General features: G+C 38.1%; 1 protein-coding gene across 1 annotated transcript in view; it reads left to right on the top strand.

The window, feature by feature from the left end:
- The first annotated feature begins 2,409 nt into the window (after nucleotides 1-2,409).
- Nucleotides 2,410-16,431, top strand: part of LOC126161521 (cullin-associated NEDD8-dissociated protein 1) — a 172,888-nt gene continuing 158,866 nt past the window's right edge. The window contains exons 1-4 of the mRNA XM_049917431.1: nucleotides 2,410-2,608; nucleotides 4,921-5,090; nucleotides 5,177-5,390; nucleotides 7,971-8,119. Coding sequence (XP_049773388.1) covers nucleotides 2,567-2,608; nucleotides 4,921-5,090; nucleotides 5,177-5,390; nucleotides 7,971-8,119 — 575 coding nt within the window. The 5' untranslated portion in view covers nucleotides 2,410-2,566. The remainder of the gene's footprint in view (nucleotides 2,609-4,920; nucleotides 5,091-5,176; nucleotides 5,391-7,970; nucleotides 8,120-16,431) is intronic.

Genomic DNA, 16,431 nt, shown 5'->3' on the forward strand with positions numbered 1-16,431 from the left:
TATTGAAAATATAGTAAAAACCAATTGAATGATTTTTTAAAAGTAATAACCTCTTAAACAAGGCTCAGTGTATGGCCATTCAAAATGTTGTGTTATCTTCTCTACATGGCATTGAGAATAGACAACGTAAGTATGCCACTTTGTTGGATCTTAGCAAGTCCTTTGACACTGATTCACATAATATTTTAATAAACATAATAGAACATTATGGAATAAAAGGCAATGAACTGGCATTTTTGAGCTCATATTTATCTAAAAGAAAACAAAGGGTGACCATAAATCCAAATAAAAAATCTGATTTTCAGAATGTTATGTATGGGGTCCCACAAGGTTCTGTGCTGGGACCCTTCCTGTTTGTTATATATGTAAATGACTTGCCAAGTATGGTGCCATGTAAAGTAGTGATGTATGCAGATGACAGGGAGAACTGATTAAAGCTAAATGATAATAAAACAGAACACATACTTTCCTCCCTCAGGAACCAAGACACTGACCTGCACAAACTCAAGGAAAAGTCAGTGAAATTGTTAGGCATCCATTTTGACAGTAAGTTATGTTGGAATACCCAGATAGAAAAAGTTTGTAATAAATTATCAAGAGTAGTGTACCTGATAAGCAAATTAAAAAGCTGTTTCAATCAAGACCTTCTCCTTATGGCCTACTATGCATTTTCTCACACACATTCGAACTATGGGATAATACTCTGGGGGAACTCTGCTGGGGCTAAGAATGTCTTCCTGTGGCAAAAGACAATAGTAAAGTGCATTTTCAGCCTACAAAACACAACTTCCTGCAAATAATACTTCACAAAATACAAAATACTCGCTGTTCCCAGCTTGTACACACTGCGAGCTCTTTCCTACGCCAAAGAGAATGCTCTTATATATGAAACTAGGGATAATGTCCATACTTATCAAACCAGGAACAGAAATTTGATAAATGTCCCCTGGACTAGACTATCCAAGGCCAAAAACAATTTTACACACATTGGCAAGGTGTTCATGAACAAAATACCACAAAGTATTAAGGAAGTGCCCCATAATAAATTTAAAATGGTGGTGGAATCATGCTAAAAAGAAAGACTTTCTGTAATGTTCAGGAATTTGTATGTAATGCTATAAATGATATAACTGTAATGTGAACTAAATTATGTGTATTATAAACTGGGTAATATAAAAGTGTAAATTGAAATTTATGTAAGTTTAATATGTAATATTGTATTGTGTTGCCCACAAAGAAATACCTTATGCTAGTATAAATTAAAATTTATGTAAGTTATATGTAACATTATATTCTGTTGTCCACAAAGAAATAACTTGTACTTGACGATGTCTTATGCAGCAACAATGTTGTCTTCAGACAAGTAGAAGGAATTGATTGATTGATTGATTGATTAAATGCGCCTATTGCACGGATTTTTCACCTAGCTGATTCTGTGAACGCTTCTATAATGGCATGTCGAAGAAGAAAACTGCAGCATGATTTTATTTCGATCAATATCAGCACCACCAACAAACCATGTATTCTGTCTTCTGCCTGTTGCAGCTAATTATTGTAATTGTAGAGGACTGCAATCATTAACTTTATATAGAGGTCGTATGACAGGTTATTACCATTAATTATCATTTTATATGGTAATGGTATGGACTATCTTAGACAAGCATGACAGGTATCATTATTTTAAACACTTATAAATGAAGAAAAATTATATAAAAATAAAATGATCTTGTATGTTTAAACAAAGGTACTTAACAGTGATACAGATATGTGATGCGGTAGTTGGGAACCAACAAGAATTCTGATTGACAGCAGAAATTTAAAACAAAATTGAGAACCATTAATATCTTGGGAAAAAAGAATATATGCGCCAGAGAACAGAAAGAGATTGAGACTTAAATGTGGGAAGCAGCAGGTACCGCAGCATCCCCAGTTGGATATTTTAATCATCTTACACTTTTTAATGTTAACTTTGCGTAGTGATAGCGTCTAATAACAAAAGTAATGGTGCTCGGTAAGGAGTGGAACAAGGTTCTGTACATGTTCCAAGCACACTAGAACGACAAATACGTTATTATAGCAACATGCCTTAAAGTCCTGTAATCCACAGTGAAAGCAAAACCTTGAGGGTATCGCTGAACTTAGTAGTTTAAGATATTCTTTTCGATTATTTGGTACCGGATGAAACTAATTTTATTCATTCATACACATACTGTTTTATTTTTTTATACATTTTGTTTCAGAACTTTGAGGACTAAGTTGTAAATAGTATTAATAATCTTGAAGTATGGTAGGTAGTTACTCATCTAATCTAAGCACTTAGAAATATGCTGTCACGTTTGCGCCACGGTGTATTTCTCATGATCGTTACCGAGTCGTTTGTCATTCGGCTTGTATTCAAAACACTTCTTTGCTTGATCGCAGTTAATCTCTGCCTGTGATGTAGATCTGTGGGCAGTGAATCGCCGGGTGATTGTCGAAAACTTAGTAAAAGATTCATAAATTCAAATTTTTTATATCTCTAAAACCCAAATATTTCTGTCTGGCAGTTCATCATTAAATCACGAAAATGGCGAGTGTGTCCTATCAGATTGCGAATTTATTGGAGAAGGTAAGTGTATAAACGGCTGAAGTAAATGTTCATCAGATTTGTGTTTTTACTAGCTTGGTTTACAACAAAGTAGCGACAGCTTTCCTGATTTTTGGCAGTCGTATTCAGAATAAAGATAAAAATGAATTGCTTTATCATGTAGTGGTTTGTGTCTCCAGCAAGCGCAGATTCTTTTTACGTTTTGACAGTTTTTGTTAGGTTTAGTTTCACGTTTCAGATATACACCTTGCGAAGTATGTTTCGTGGGATATTGCACATTCAGACTTTGGTTTGGAACATACATTGTTTTTATTATATTAATGGTTGTAGGAAGCAGATATTTGCATAAAATTTCACTTAGTGTTCACCCGATTTGTGCAACATGTACGTTAGTGTTGTATATCTACCAAACTTTAGTGTTGGGGAAGTGAATCAAGGTATTTAACATGCAAGTAAGGAAAACAAGAAAGAACTCAACTTTCAGCGTTCTGATTAAAGCAACTCGTTGTAATGATTTACTGAATGTTGGCTGAAGTTATGACATTGTTTGATTTATGTTTAACTCTGCACTAAATGTATTTCTCAGATTTAATGTACTATGTTTGGATATGTGCCAGAGACATTTTGTGTGATGTAGTACAGAAGCTATTTATTTATGTGTAGGCCTACTGATGTTTTGTGCAAGTTGCTATTAATGAGACCATTTAAAACTCTTCAGATTATAGATGTGTACATTGAACAATTTCAGTGTGAAACCGGAATAAATTCCACCATAATGGCAGGCTGTTATTCTGATGTTTGTGGAGGTTTTTTGTCCACTTGTACAGAGTGACATGTATATAATTAAGCTCAATTAACTTACTACTTTTTATTAGGTTGTGGTTAATGGACAACATGAGTTCATGTGTAAATAAATGTTGAGTTTAATAGTGATATTTACAAGATACCAAATTTTGTTGCCCCATGTTGTCAGTGTTCCTTTTTGTTCGAAATAGCCTATGTTTGTACTATAAATAGCAGTCCCCAGTAGCTGAGTACATAGCAGAACAGTGAATGGTGCTGTGCATGGTATGCCTGCTCCATCACTGTTTATCTCTAACAGAGTTTAATTTTCTTAGACCCTAGCACAATGTTGAGCTTCTGTAACAGGTTACTTACACCTGTACCCTGCTGCACTCTTAGAGCACAAAAAGTTTCCTGTATTTTCTCAACAAATTTCCATGGATAAATTTTTCGTGTGATGGAAGGAAAAAAATTAAAACTGCCACACCTCCAACCCCCCGCCCCCCCAGCATTCGCACATGAGGCCTATTTTTTATGTCTACTCTGAGAACGATGCCATCGAATTTTTTACTGCTGTCGACTTCAGTCTTTCTTGTCTAAATCAGGACATTAGTATCATCAGCTAATAGACATTTAGTGAGGTTAATATGTTTAAAAAGGCCATTGGGTGTAAAGAAAAAGTAAGACATATAGTGCATAGGTGTATGAACATAAACTAAGGTTTCGGAGGCGATATCCTTTGTTATTGTTCCAGTTTTTGGGTGTCAGTATTCAGTTATGTGCGTGCGAGGCATGAAAAGATACATCAGTTGGTAGGGTATTTTAAAAGCTTAAAAGAACAGAGCGTTTGTACCTCCCGTGTACAACTCTTGTTACCAAATCTGCTGTTTTCCAATAGTTTTGTGACACATCAACCAGTTCAGGTAATAAAATGATTTGGCTTTGAAAAGTGCTTGTTCTGTTTACGACATTGTTCATTTAGAATGAAATTACACTGTCGCAATTTTCAACAAAATCTGAAATAAATGAAATTTATTGCAATTACAAGCTTATATCTATGGTTACACTACGTATCAGTCTTTTATGGTAATTATATTTTTGTATTGAGATTTGGTGACTTTGCTAACTCAGAAGCAAATTGTCACAGTCCAGCCAAACAAAGGTCTTGGGACACGTTACAGGTCAGTCTGTCAGAATAACTTTTATTGACCAAACTCACATTCCATCCTAACATAGGCCTCAGGCTACACTACAGGTCAGTCAAATAGAAAACTAATATAAAAATCATTAACGAACCTTAAAATATGTAATAACCATATCAGTAAAAAATATTCTGATATCCTTAATCTTGGAAACAAATGTAATCAATTCATATCTTATGCTGGAAGAAATCATTGGCCACTCTCATTCGCTACTGTACACTATCCACCCCAACTGGCTGACCAACGACACACATTGCCAACATCAGCACATGCTTATACCATAAGTACATTCCAGCGACCGCTGCTTACTACTACAAGAAATAAATTTTCAATAATGTTTATTTCCAGATGACGTCAAGTGATAAAGATTTCAGGTTTATGGCTACAAATGACCTTATGACGGAACTTCAGAAAGATAGTATTAAGTTAGATGATGATTCAGAAAGAAAAGTTGTAAAAATGCTGCTTCGTTTACTAGAAGATAAAAATGGAGAAGTTCAAAATTTGGCAGTGAAGTGGTGAGAATATATGCTTTCTTTGTTTCTGTAACTATTTATATAATGTGAAGTAAATATTTATGTTTCTTTCTTATTTTTACTATTAGCTTGGGACCATTAGTAAACAAAGTAAAAGAATATCAAGTGGAGACAATAGTAGATGCCCTGTGTGGGAACATGGTCTCTGATAAAGAACAACTTAGAGATATTTCCAGTATAGGCCTAAAGACAGTTATCAGTGAATTGCCTTTGGCCTCAAGTGCACTAGCCACGAATGTTTGTAAACGCATAACGGGGCGTCTCAGTAGTGCCATAGAAAAGGTGAGTACTTTGGTTTGTGTGCTCTAAATTTTTATTTTAACTCTTAAAGTTGCAATAACATATATTTTTATTGCTTGACAGGTGAGCTTATAAGTACATTGTGTAATTTTTAACAGATATAATTTTTTTGCATTGTTTACATTTCCATGTGGACCATCCTTATGCACTGGGGTCCTCTAATCATCTTAAAAGATAACTTGACATTTGATGAGAGTTTTATTGTGCTGAATTGAGGACAGGGTGGGAGTTCAGCAGGTGCGAAGAAGTCAACTATTTCCTGAAACTGTTTGCACTGCTTTGGACATGAGTTGCTGAAGTAGTAACTGTTAAATGTCTTGTCAATGACATGATCATCAAAGACTGGGCATACTGTAATGTGATGAAGTGATCTAGACAAACCACTGAAAACTTAAATCATGATTTTTGGACTGGAAATCTCCATTACAACAATGAAACCAATAAAAGTCTAGAGTGAGGCCAGTAACATATTTACATGTTTCGTGCTGCAGTGTTGTCAGCACTTGCCATGAGGTACAATGGAGATGGAAGTGGCTGTGTCAGCTGCTGTTTCTAAGCAGCCAATGAGGGAGAAAGAGGTAGATAATGTGTTCTGTAGCAAGAGAGATAGAGGAATTTTGTCAAATGCATGTCATATCATAGTTGTTGGCTTTGCCAGCTTTCAACCAAATTGTCAACTTCTAACCAAACCTAGACCTTGGGCCATGCCACAGATCATTGTGTCACCACAAGGTTCAGAGACAAAATTTCTTACTATTTTATACATAATTGGTTTTGCCAACTCTCAACCAAATTATCACCTTTCGGTCTCAATTTTGGCACTAGAAAAACATTGCCTCTTTTCTCCTCTCTTACTGGTTATGTGAAACTATAATACCACTGGCTACATGAAACTGATGCAATGTCATCCTATGCATGTGAGAGAAATAAGACTGTGAATGCTGTGGTCCCCAATCTAGACTTTAGCCATGAAGTCTCCTTGGCTCCTTTCGTGGCATGATAACCTGACTGCATTGTGGGGTGGCTCATGTGGAGGTTACAGAAGTTTTTAGAAGAACTTCTACGGAAGAGGCAGAAAAGTGACCTGCTGCCTTTAGTGAGAATGAACTTGGTCGTGTAACTAGGTACAGCCAGGATTAAGTTTAAAATGATAAACATTGTTAGCTGACAATGGAAGTGTGCTGTTAACAAAATTAAATTTATTGGTGATGAGAAACAGTGACAGTGCAGGCAGAAAGGGTGATGGAATGTGCAAGCAGAAGGTTAAAGCTGAGCAAGTGGGTGTTGTGCAAATTATGATCGATGGGACATGATGCTAAGGTGAGTGGATTTGAAGTAATTACTACGAAGAACAAGTAGTGAGAATGAATTTGACCATTTGGATAAATGTATCACTTGGCATCAACTTTCACAACATAATGAGTGATACAAGGAAATAGGCCTAATAACTTTACTGAGACCTTTTGCTTATGACGCAGAACTTCAAAGTTAGCAAAGAAATTCAGACGAGAAAAGGATGTGGGGATGGGAATCGGAGAATGGACTGAATCGTGATCTTTTTTAAGGTACCATCTATAAGTATTAAAGCTTTTCAGCCTGATGGGCTTTTGGTCAAGACGTCAATGAGAGAAATTTACTTACCATCCAGTAAAATACTACAGTTTGCAAAGCAGTGTAGTAGTACTATGTGTAGAGTCCCAAGCTATAGTGCTGAAAGGCATGGGTTAGGTACTGCCGTAAAATTTTTTTTCTTTTCCTTTTTTTTCTTCTTTTTCTTCTCAGTCTCCATGTATTGTTGCTTTGCTTTTTTTATATAACAGCTGATAATTACCTTTATTACACTGGTTACAGAGTGGACGTGGTGAAAAAATAGAATTTTTGTGTTTAATGTGCAGCAGGTACATTCACATTTATTTATTATGTTAAAATTCGTAATTTTGAGAGTGGCAATCATTACAGAAATATTGGTAACATACTTTGTTCTTGTGTGTGTGTGTGTGTGTGTGTGTGTGTGTGTGTGTGTGCGCGCGCGCCCACACACACACACACACACACACACACACTCTCTCTCTCTCTCTCTCTCTCTCTCTCTCTCTCTCTCTTGATGCGCAAAGAAAAGAGGGGGGAGGGAAATTAAATGAAGTTTTTACAAACATAGTAGCTATAAGAATTAAAGTGAGCAGTGGTTTATTTAGATAAGTATGGATTCTGTGAACAAATGCTGGCAAAGTGATAGTGTCTGAGGAATATTATCAATCGAAAGGGCCAGTCTGATTGTACTATGCAGGGTATTTATGTGCAGACTTTCAGCTTGTGGCGATGTTCCACTAGCAAGATTACTGGAGTGTATGGTGCTACTGCCTCCCCTTCGTGTTTCTCAAGTGTAAACATGAAATTGCAACCATTCTGGCCAAATATTCAGTTTGGTTTGTCAGGTAATAAGGGTGATACTGTTCACTGTGTGCGTGCTTAAGCTCACTACTTTGTGTGTGCGCGCATGCCTGCTGCTGTGTATGGATGAGTGTACTTACTTGTTCCAATTTTGTGGCTGACAATTTTCAGAAGGAAGACGTGTCCGTTCAGCTGGAAGCTTTGGACATATTGGCTGATCTGCTTTCAAGATTTGGTGGCCTGTTGCTCAGTTTTCATACCACAATACTTACTGCATTGATACCACAGTTGTCGTCACCTCGCCAGGCTGTCAGAAAAAGGTATAGTTCTTTCCTTAGCCTACTTCAGTATTTGATGGTTGTTGGGATCCAATCACCTGTGCAGGAGTAATTTTACCCGAGTGTTCAACTCTTGATATAATACGAAAAATTTAAAATAAAAAAGTGAATTAGTGCTGTTATAAATATTTTGCTTCCTGATTGAAACTATGTCATATAGAACTCAATTACTTTAAACATTTCACCAACATTTGTCATACCTTAGAACATACACCAAAATTATAATTAATACACAGTAATTTGCAACAAGGAGATAACAGTTCATCATACATGACATTTACATTTAATGGAAGGGAATAATTAATGAAAATGCATTAGTATTATTAAGTTAAACATTATGATCAGTAATATTGGCATGATATCATTAATTAGGAAATGAGCTAATTGTATGTGAGATAGATAGGTTTTGGGTGGCATTACATAAAAAACTTGTGCATATGATATTAACATGTCACATAATTTGTACTGTAAGCAGCAGTGTAAATAAACTGGTATCACAGCAGTCACTAATACATATACCCAGTGAAGTGCCTCTGTAGTATGAATTATCTGCAAATTGAAGTGAGTTACAGAAAAGTTAAGAACAGATTATGTCAGTGAATAAAGATATGTATTTGCTGTCAGTATTAGTAAGATTCTGTGGGTTTTGTCTGTGGTTCTGTCAAGTATCTACTTCTGTAACCAATCTATAGGTTTTAGTGCCATTTTGCAACATATGATGTGTTTGCTAGCTTACTCAGCCAATTGTAACTTTTGCAGCCTTTTTATCTTATTAATTAGTCAAGATATTTTAGTCTGGGTTTTGCTTTATTCTTTCCTCCTAATGCCCCTTCAAAAATTGTCTTTACCAGTCATACATGACTTACAAGGAGAGTGTGTAAGACGGAGCTCACCAGTTTTGGATCAAACTGTGTAAGTAGAAGCAGGCAGTTGTCCATTTAAAGTTCCTAGAATATCCCATCTGTGTGGGCCATAGGAAAAGGTAAAACACACTCCAAAGATTTTAGAGTAGAGTGTGATGGATTTTCTAGGAACAATAGTTAACCTTGTGAGTCCCAACAAAATGAAAAAAAAAACACAATTTTAAAAGTTTTCATATAATTGTGTACTGTCATAGTAAGCAATGAACACAATAAGAAATCGGCAAAAAGTAAACATTTGATTGTTGTAAGGAGGTGGTTGCTGCACCCTGTAATATAATTGTAAATTTTTTTCAGAAAATTAAATCTTTGTTGTAATAAGCAACAGATACAAGAAAAAATGGGGGAAAAGTCAGTTGTTTCAAGGAGGTGGTTTCACTTTGGAAACATTGGAACATCCATATTTCAGCCATCCATCATTTCTTGTGATACAATTGAGAGGAAATCAGAATTTTTTCTAAATAAAATCCTACTTCTCAAAATTTCCAAGAAGTAACAATGCCTAAAACACATTATCCTCCTAAATAACAAGCAAAAATGAGCCTAAAGTTTTATGATATTTGTATCAAAACTCCATTCTGTCTCGGTGATTTCATTTTGATAGTACTTTTTAAAAGCAGACGTACAAACTCAAATCTAATCCATAACACTTTCATTGACAACTGCACCCAGTTATGTAAAATAACTTTTTAAATGAATTAATTAATTAACCAAAAGCAAATTGAATATATTAATTTTACTTATACAAACTGAACTGTTTAAAAATACAGTGAAACCTGATTTTACACTTTTCTAGGGACCTTAAAAAAATTTTGTAAATTGTCAGAAAATGTAAAACGGGGAAAATAGAATGTTAAGCATTGAAAGTTACATGTAGTATCCCCCTTGCATTTTCTTAGATAATGTACAATGTATGTACATAATAGTCATCAAAATACTCACCAGGGATTTGTTTATTGTTTACATTTAGCTTTGATGTAACTGGAACTGCTAACTTTCTGGGAAGTAGAAATGGTTAACTTAATTTCATCCATCATAATCGATGTTTTTGGAAAGTCTGCAACTGGTCAGTTACTATTTAAATAATGAAACATTACACCAGATATATATTTTTTCATGCTTCGCATTATGTGCTTCAAGAGTTTCTCATGTTAATGTGCAAATATCTACATAAGCACTTTGTGATGTTTGCTTGTATATTGTTCAGCCTCCCTTACACTGTAGTCATCGTTCCATTCCTCCTTCATTATGCAGAAAATCACACACGCCGGCCGGAGTGGCCGGGTGGTTCTAGGTGCTACAGTCTGGAACCGTGCGACTGCTACGGTCGCAGGTTCGAATCCTGCCTCGGGCATGGATGTGTGTAATGTCCTTAGGTTAGTTAGGTTTAAGTAGTTCTGAGTTCTAGGGGACTGATGACCTCAGAAGTTAAGTCACAGCTTTGTTGCACTGTTTTCGTTGTAATTTTTTCGAAATTGACTGATAATGTGGTTGCTGACCCCAAATATGTCTTGCTAAGCATCACAAATATGTAACTGGTGCAGTGTTTCATTATTTAAACCAGTGCAAAAAAGAGTGAAAGTGTCAAATAATACTGCTAGTGGTCAAATGGTCAAGCAGTAAAACATACAAAATACCATATTTACTTGATTATAGGATGAGATTTTTTCCGGGATTCGCCAGTTGAAAAATACAGGGTCGTCTTAGTCACAGATTAAACTATTGCTGCTGAGGACAGTGCTTTATGTTGGCTGACAGGGTATCATAGAGGCCATCTTACATTTGCAAATTCATGCTATTTATTTTGAGGAATTCTGAAGAGTTGGGTGTAGCAGTGTTTTCATTTGGAATAGGCTCAAGATTTTCCCCTACATCTAAGTGCTCAGTACAGTAATGACTGTGATCAAAGAAACAAGTGGCAATTGACCCGTGACGCTAGTGCAAGGGATGCATGAGAAACTATGAGCTAACCACTACAGCAGTCGAACGCTCTGCTTAAATATTGACAATTTTGTGAAACACATGAGGGAAATAGCATTAATTTCTATCAATTCTATCAACTTGGCAAACATTTGTTTTATTTGAACTGGTTAGCAATAAAAGTTCTCATAAATGTATGGATACTGTATGTGTACATTTTTGCTGCTTTTTGAGTAAATGTAAAATTCAAAGGTGAAAATCTTACCATTACTTGATTCTGAGCCTGACTCAATATTTTATTTGGTTATGAGAAACTTAATGATTTCTCAAGTGAATTGCAAATGAGAAATTTTGTTGCTGTTCACATATTAGAATATGGTGGAAAAATGTCACCAACTTTTAATAAGATTTAGAACAGGAAGGAGACATTCAGATGAAACAAGGAAGAAAATTAATCCAGAATTAAATCTCTAACAAAAATGAATCAGATTAAACTGGCTGCAATTGTTATCGGAAGAATAATTTACAAGCGGAAAGACCTGTTGTGAAGATATTACCAACAGACACCACTAGATCATGGAAAAGTGAAAGTTCAAGAATTGGACTGAATCATAATTGCAGTCTTTTATTTATGTAGTAGTTGCTGTGGTTGCGTATGGCCTGCACCCTAGAAGGTATTGCCATCCTTGATTCATTATTTCTCAAGCACAGCACTATGAAAGGGTTGGGGAAAGGGGGATCAGTGACACCAGCTTGGCTGAGACACAATGAATGCAGGGAGGGGAGTAGTTTGTGCACAGCAAATTTCATTGTGCTGCCAGCCATGGGAATGTATAATGTGTACGTTGGTGTTTTATGAACATCTGTCTTCTTCAAACTGCAGATTGCCTGAATCCATTTGTACTCTGAATCGAATCGAGTTTAAAATTAGACAAATACTTGACAAAAGCTGAAATTTCTGCAAGAGATGCTAAAAGTCTAGACTGGGGCCAGTGGCATACTTCTGTATGTCATGCAGCAGTGTTGTTGACACTAAGGCTGGTGATAAAGTATTGATATATCGATATTTCATCCAAAAAATAGTGAGACTTATCAGCAATATTTTTGGTCAAGATATATCAGTATCAAAATGACAATATTGAGTGTCAATATTCTTCTTCTGTATTATATTTTTTTCGCAGTTTTTGTTAAATGTTTGAAATGGTTCTTTTGAAATTGTAGTTGAACATAATTCTGCTTCTCTTTGACTGTGCGAAGCAAGTATAAGTGGCACGTAGTAGTAGTAGTAGTAGTAGTAGTAGTAGTAGTAAGATAGCACTGTGTGGCGCGGGGGGCGGGGGGGGGGGGATATAATAACAATTTCTGCTGTGAAGAAGTAGCACACATTGCAATGAAAAGCAATTTTTAATGAAACTAGTGTGTTACTTTTTCACATCAACATTCTTCAAAAACTGTTGCTAAAAATGATTTCAAAAAATCTAAATGACAACATTGGTCTTTTCGGTGGGTGGTGTGAGGGGAAATGCTAATGTACTCAGCGCTTGGTGCTACCAACAGAAACTGCATTGTCTAACTTCATTACACAATTTTTGACACAACTGCTGCCAGGATGCTGGTGTTGGCAGAAATGAAAAAAACATGGAAGTCAATATGAAGTGTTAGGGACAAATCAGATATGTGACAAAACCAAACAGCGGACCCATCAGACACCTTTTATTGTGCCACTTATGTGCAACTACCATTGTTAGCAAAGTAGTTATTGCCAAGTGTGAATGTGCATCAATTTCCTTTTAGTTTCCTGTTTTGGGGGGGAGGGGGGGATAGGCAGGTTGCTAGCTTGTTGACGTACAGAATGTCTAATAATAAATTTAGATAAATCAATACTTAAATATACAGCTCTAAAACTGGCATTATATTTACAATGTGCAGGCAATATTTTTGTAGACCGGAACATAGATTTTTTTTTTGCCGCTATATTGATACTTTTTTTAATATATTAAGTGCCGATAATGACATTTTTTTAATACCCATATATCTCATTTTCGATATTTTTAAAAATATCAGCAATCCTAGTTGACACTCGACGTCAAATATCATGGGAATGATAGGGTGTGTGCCATCTGCTGGTTTACATAAGCAGTGGGAGAGTGGCATGAAAACAATATCTTTGGAAGCAGGAGATTCTGTAACATTCTCACGTCAGTGTAGAAGCAAAATCCGCAATGTTTTCAGAAAAAAAAAAGCTGTGTTCTTGGTTCGCACAGTAACCACAACCTCAGAAATCACATCATACTCAGAAGAAGTAGGCAAATGTTTGTGACAGCGAAGATATAAGTTTCAAAGCCGTCCTGTTAGGATGGTGACAATTATGATTAAAAGCAGTGGTACCACATGTGACAGTAACCAAAATAGGCAGTGCAGATAAAAATTAATTCTTTCTATTTATTTTACTTCTTGTGTTATCAAAATGTAAACAATGAATAAATTGCAGCCCATTCTTCCCTCCAGAGCTGCATTTCCTTCCCTGTGCCTCTCGATCTCCGTCCTTGCTTTTACCCCTCTGCCCCCTCCTTCCCCTCTCCTGGTGTTCTTACTTCCATTAATATGACTATCCACCTGATTTCCTGTATTCCTTGTGGTTTTGTTCCCCTTTCCTTTACTCTTTCATCATTCCTTTTAGGCATTTTTGGTCACTTTGTGGGTTTTGAGCTCCACTTTTTAAATTTTTGCTCTGTAGTGTGAGCCATTTGGGGAAGAACTCCCTCCTTAGCATCTACAGTGTGGATTTCTCCCCCCTCTTCCTTCCCTGCTGTAGCCCCCCTCCATCTCGCTAGGTCACCAGCACAAGTAACCCGTCCATGTCGTGGAACTGTTATGTACAGATTTGGCTGAGCCCCTTCTAACACAGCTATCACATCATGGAATGCTGCTGCTTATGACTCTGTGGCCTTCCCTTCCATGGTTACACCCTGGAAGGAGGGCCATGGTTGCCGGCTTGGGATGAAACACTTTCTCTGCTACCTGGTCCGTACTTGGATGGGCAGGGACACATTCACCACCATAAAGCTTTTATGTTTTTTGGAAAATATCAAAGACAAGTTTGGTGATGTGCAGTCTCTGAGTAAGACGCGATCGGGTTCCCTGTTGATCAAAACTAGTTTTGCTGGCCAATCTGCAGATCTCTGTGCTTGTGATCATCTTAGTGACATCCTGATGTCTGTTACATCTCAGCAGTGTTTGAATGTGATCCATGGGGTCATTTTTCATAGGGACCTCATCCTTCAAACTGATGAGGAACTCTGGCCAATCTGGAGCAACGGGAAGTTTATTCTGTTTGGCATGTGCAGAAAGGTCGTAAGGACAACAGTTCAATACGGGTGCCATCATTCTAGCTTTTGAGGGAGATAGCCTCCCAGAGGAGGTCAAGGTTATGTGTTACCGGTTTGATGTGAAGCCATATGTCTCACCACCCATGAGGTGCTTTTGGTGCTTGCATTTCGGGGATGTGTATACCTGATGTACAGTAGACCCTCTTTGTGGTGACTAGACACCCACTTCATGAGGGGAGCCCCTGTGTTCCATCACCTGTGTGTGACTGATTTCTTCGTGTGTCGATGACTTCTACTTTTGTCCCCGTTTCGTACTTTCCCCTCCTCCCTCTTCTTTAACCCAATCCTGTTCCCCTCTCCTCTCACACTCCCCTGCGGTGCCCATGCACTCCCCCCCCCCTCCCGGGTGCTGCTCCTCCTCCCTGGCCGAAGGAGTGCCCCCTTCTTTGGTGTCTGCCAGTGAAGGGGCTTTCTCCTGGGACACCTCTCCCTGGTGGAGACCTTCTACAATAACTTGGCCACGTAACACAGTCCGTTTGTCCCAATGTCATCTTCTCTCTGTCAGCTGCGTATCTTGCAAAAGCCTACTCTTCCTCTGTGCCCTGCCCGCCTCGACTGGAGGAGGAGGAGGAGGAGGAGGAGGAGGAGAAGAAGAAGAAGAAGAAGAAGAAGAAGAAACATAAGTCAAAGGACAAGGTCACCCTCCTCCTCCTCCTCCTCCTCCTCCTCCTCCTCCTCCAGTGCCCCCGGAGGTGCCATCTCCACCCTTCGCAACCTGAGTCTAACATCATCTTTATGGATGTCACCCCGTTGTTGTTGGTGACGTATGGGGACCTCGCAGAGTGATTGGTTCCAACCTGTTTGCCTCCCATTTGGATACCTGCTCCTTGATTATTCAGTGGACCTATAATGGATACTACTATCACCTCTGAGAGGTGCAATACCTAATTATCTTTTATGCAGCAGCTTTTCATTCTTCAGAAATCTCATTTCACTTATGCTCGCTCACCATCTGTTTGTGGGGTCCGTGCTTTCTGTTGGAGCCGGGTCAGCCCTTTGATGGATTCTGGTGGTGTCTGCAGGTTGGTCCATACAGATATTGTTGGTACGTTGATCTCACTTTGTACCCAATTGGAAGTGGTTGCTGTTCGGTCCACTTGACTCTGCCATCACGGTTTGCAGTCTCTATCTCCCTCCTGATAGCTCACTTGCATCTGCTGCCCTAACTGCCGTCCTTCAGCAACTCCTCCATCCCTTCATCCTCCTTGAAGATTTTAATACTCATCACGCCTTTTGGGGCAGTGCTGCTTCATCTATTTGGGGGCTCCTCATTGACCAATTTCTTGCCATGACCTGTACCTTCTGAATGATGGTTCCCTACTCATTTTAGTGCTGCGTAAGGCACTTTTTCTGCCATTTATCTTTCACTTTCTTCTCCTTTCCTTTTGACCAATTCCTGTTGATTCTCTCATTCCCATCCTGCCTCTCACTGACCAGGTTGAAGGTTGTTTTGCTGGGCTTTCCACGATGCTGATTGGCCTTTATGTACCTCCGACGTCGTGTTTTCACCTTCTTTGTCAAGTTGTGTTGATGGACTACTGTGATCTGTCTGATAAGATAATCCGTGCTGCTGGCATTGCCATTCCCTGCTTGATGGGCCCTGTTCGCTGTCAGCCAGTTCTATGGTGGGGCATCAGCATTGCCACCACTATTTGTGATCGTCATTGCACCTTGCAACATCTTAAAAATGGCACACTTCATCTTGGTCAGTCTTATTACCTTCCAACATTTTTGAACGAAAGCCTGTTAATTAATAAAACAGAGCAAATGGGTATGTTGGGAATGCTTTGTCTTCTCTCTAGGTTCTTCTGTTCCTTCCGTACCCTCAAAGGTTGTCAGCAGCAGTATTTCATTGCTGACCTTGCTCTTCCAGGTGGCCTTTGTACAGATCCATCAGTTCCTCCAGAACACCTTGCGACCCATTTCGCAATGGCATGAGTCAGCCTCGTATCCAGCTGCCCTCCTCCTCTGGAAGCAGCAGGCTGAAGCTTCCTGCCTATGTTTTAGCCCTTGTCAGGCAGAATCCTACACTGAACGTTTCACTGAATGGGAGTTTCTTGGCCCC

This window comes from Schistocerca cancellata, chromosome 2 (genome assembly GCF_023864275.1).
Source record: "Schistocerca cancellata isolate TAMUIC-IGC-003103 chromosome 2, iqSchCanc2.1, whole genome shotgun sequence".
In the NCBI taxonomy this organism is placed as follows: domain Eukaryota; kingdom Metazoa; phylum Arthropoda; class Insecta; order Orthoptera; family Acrididae; genus Schistocerca; species Schistocerca cancellata.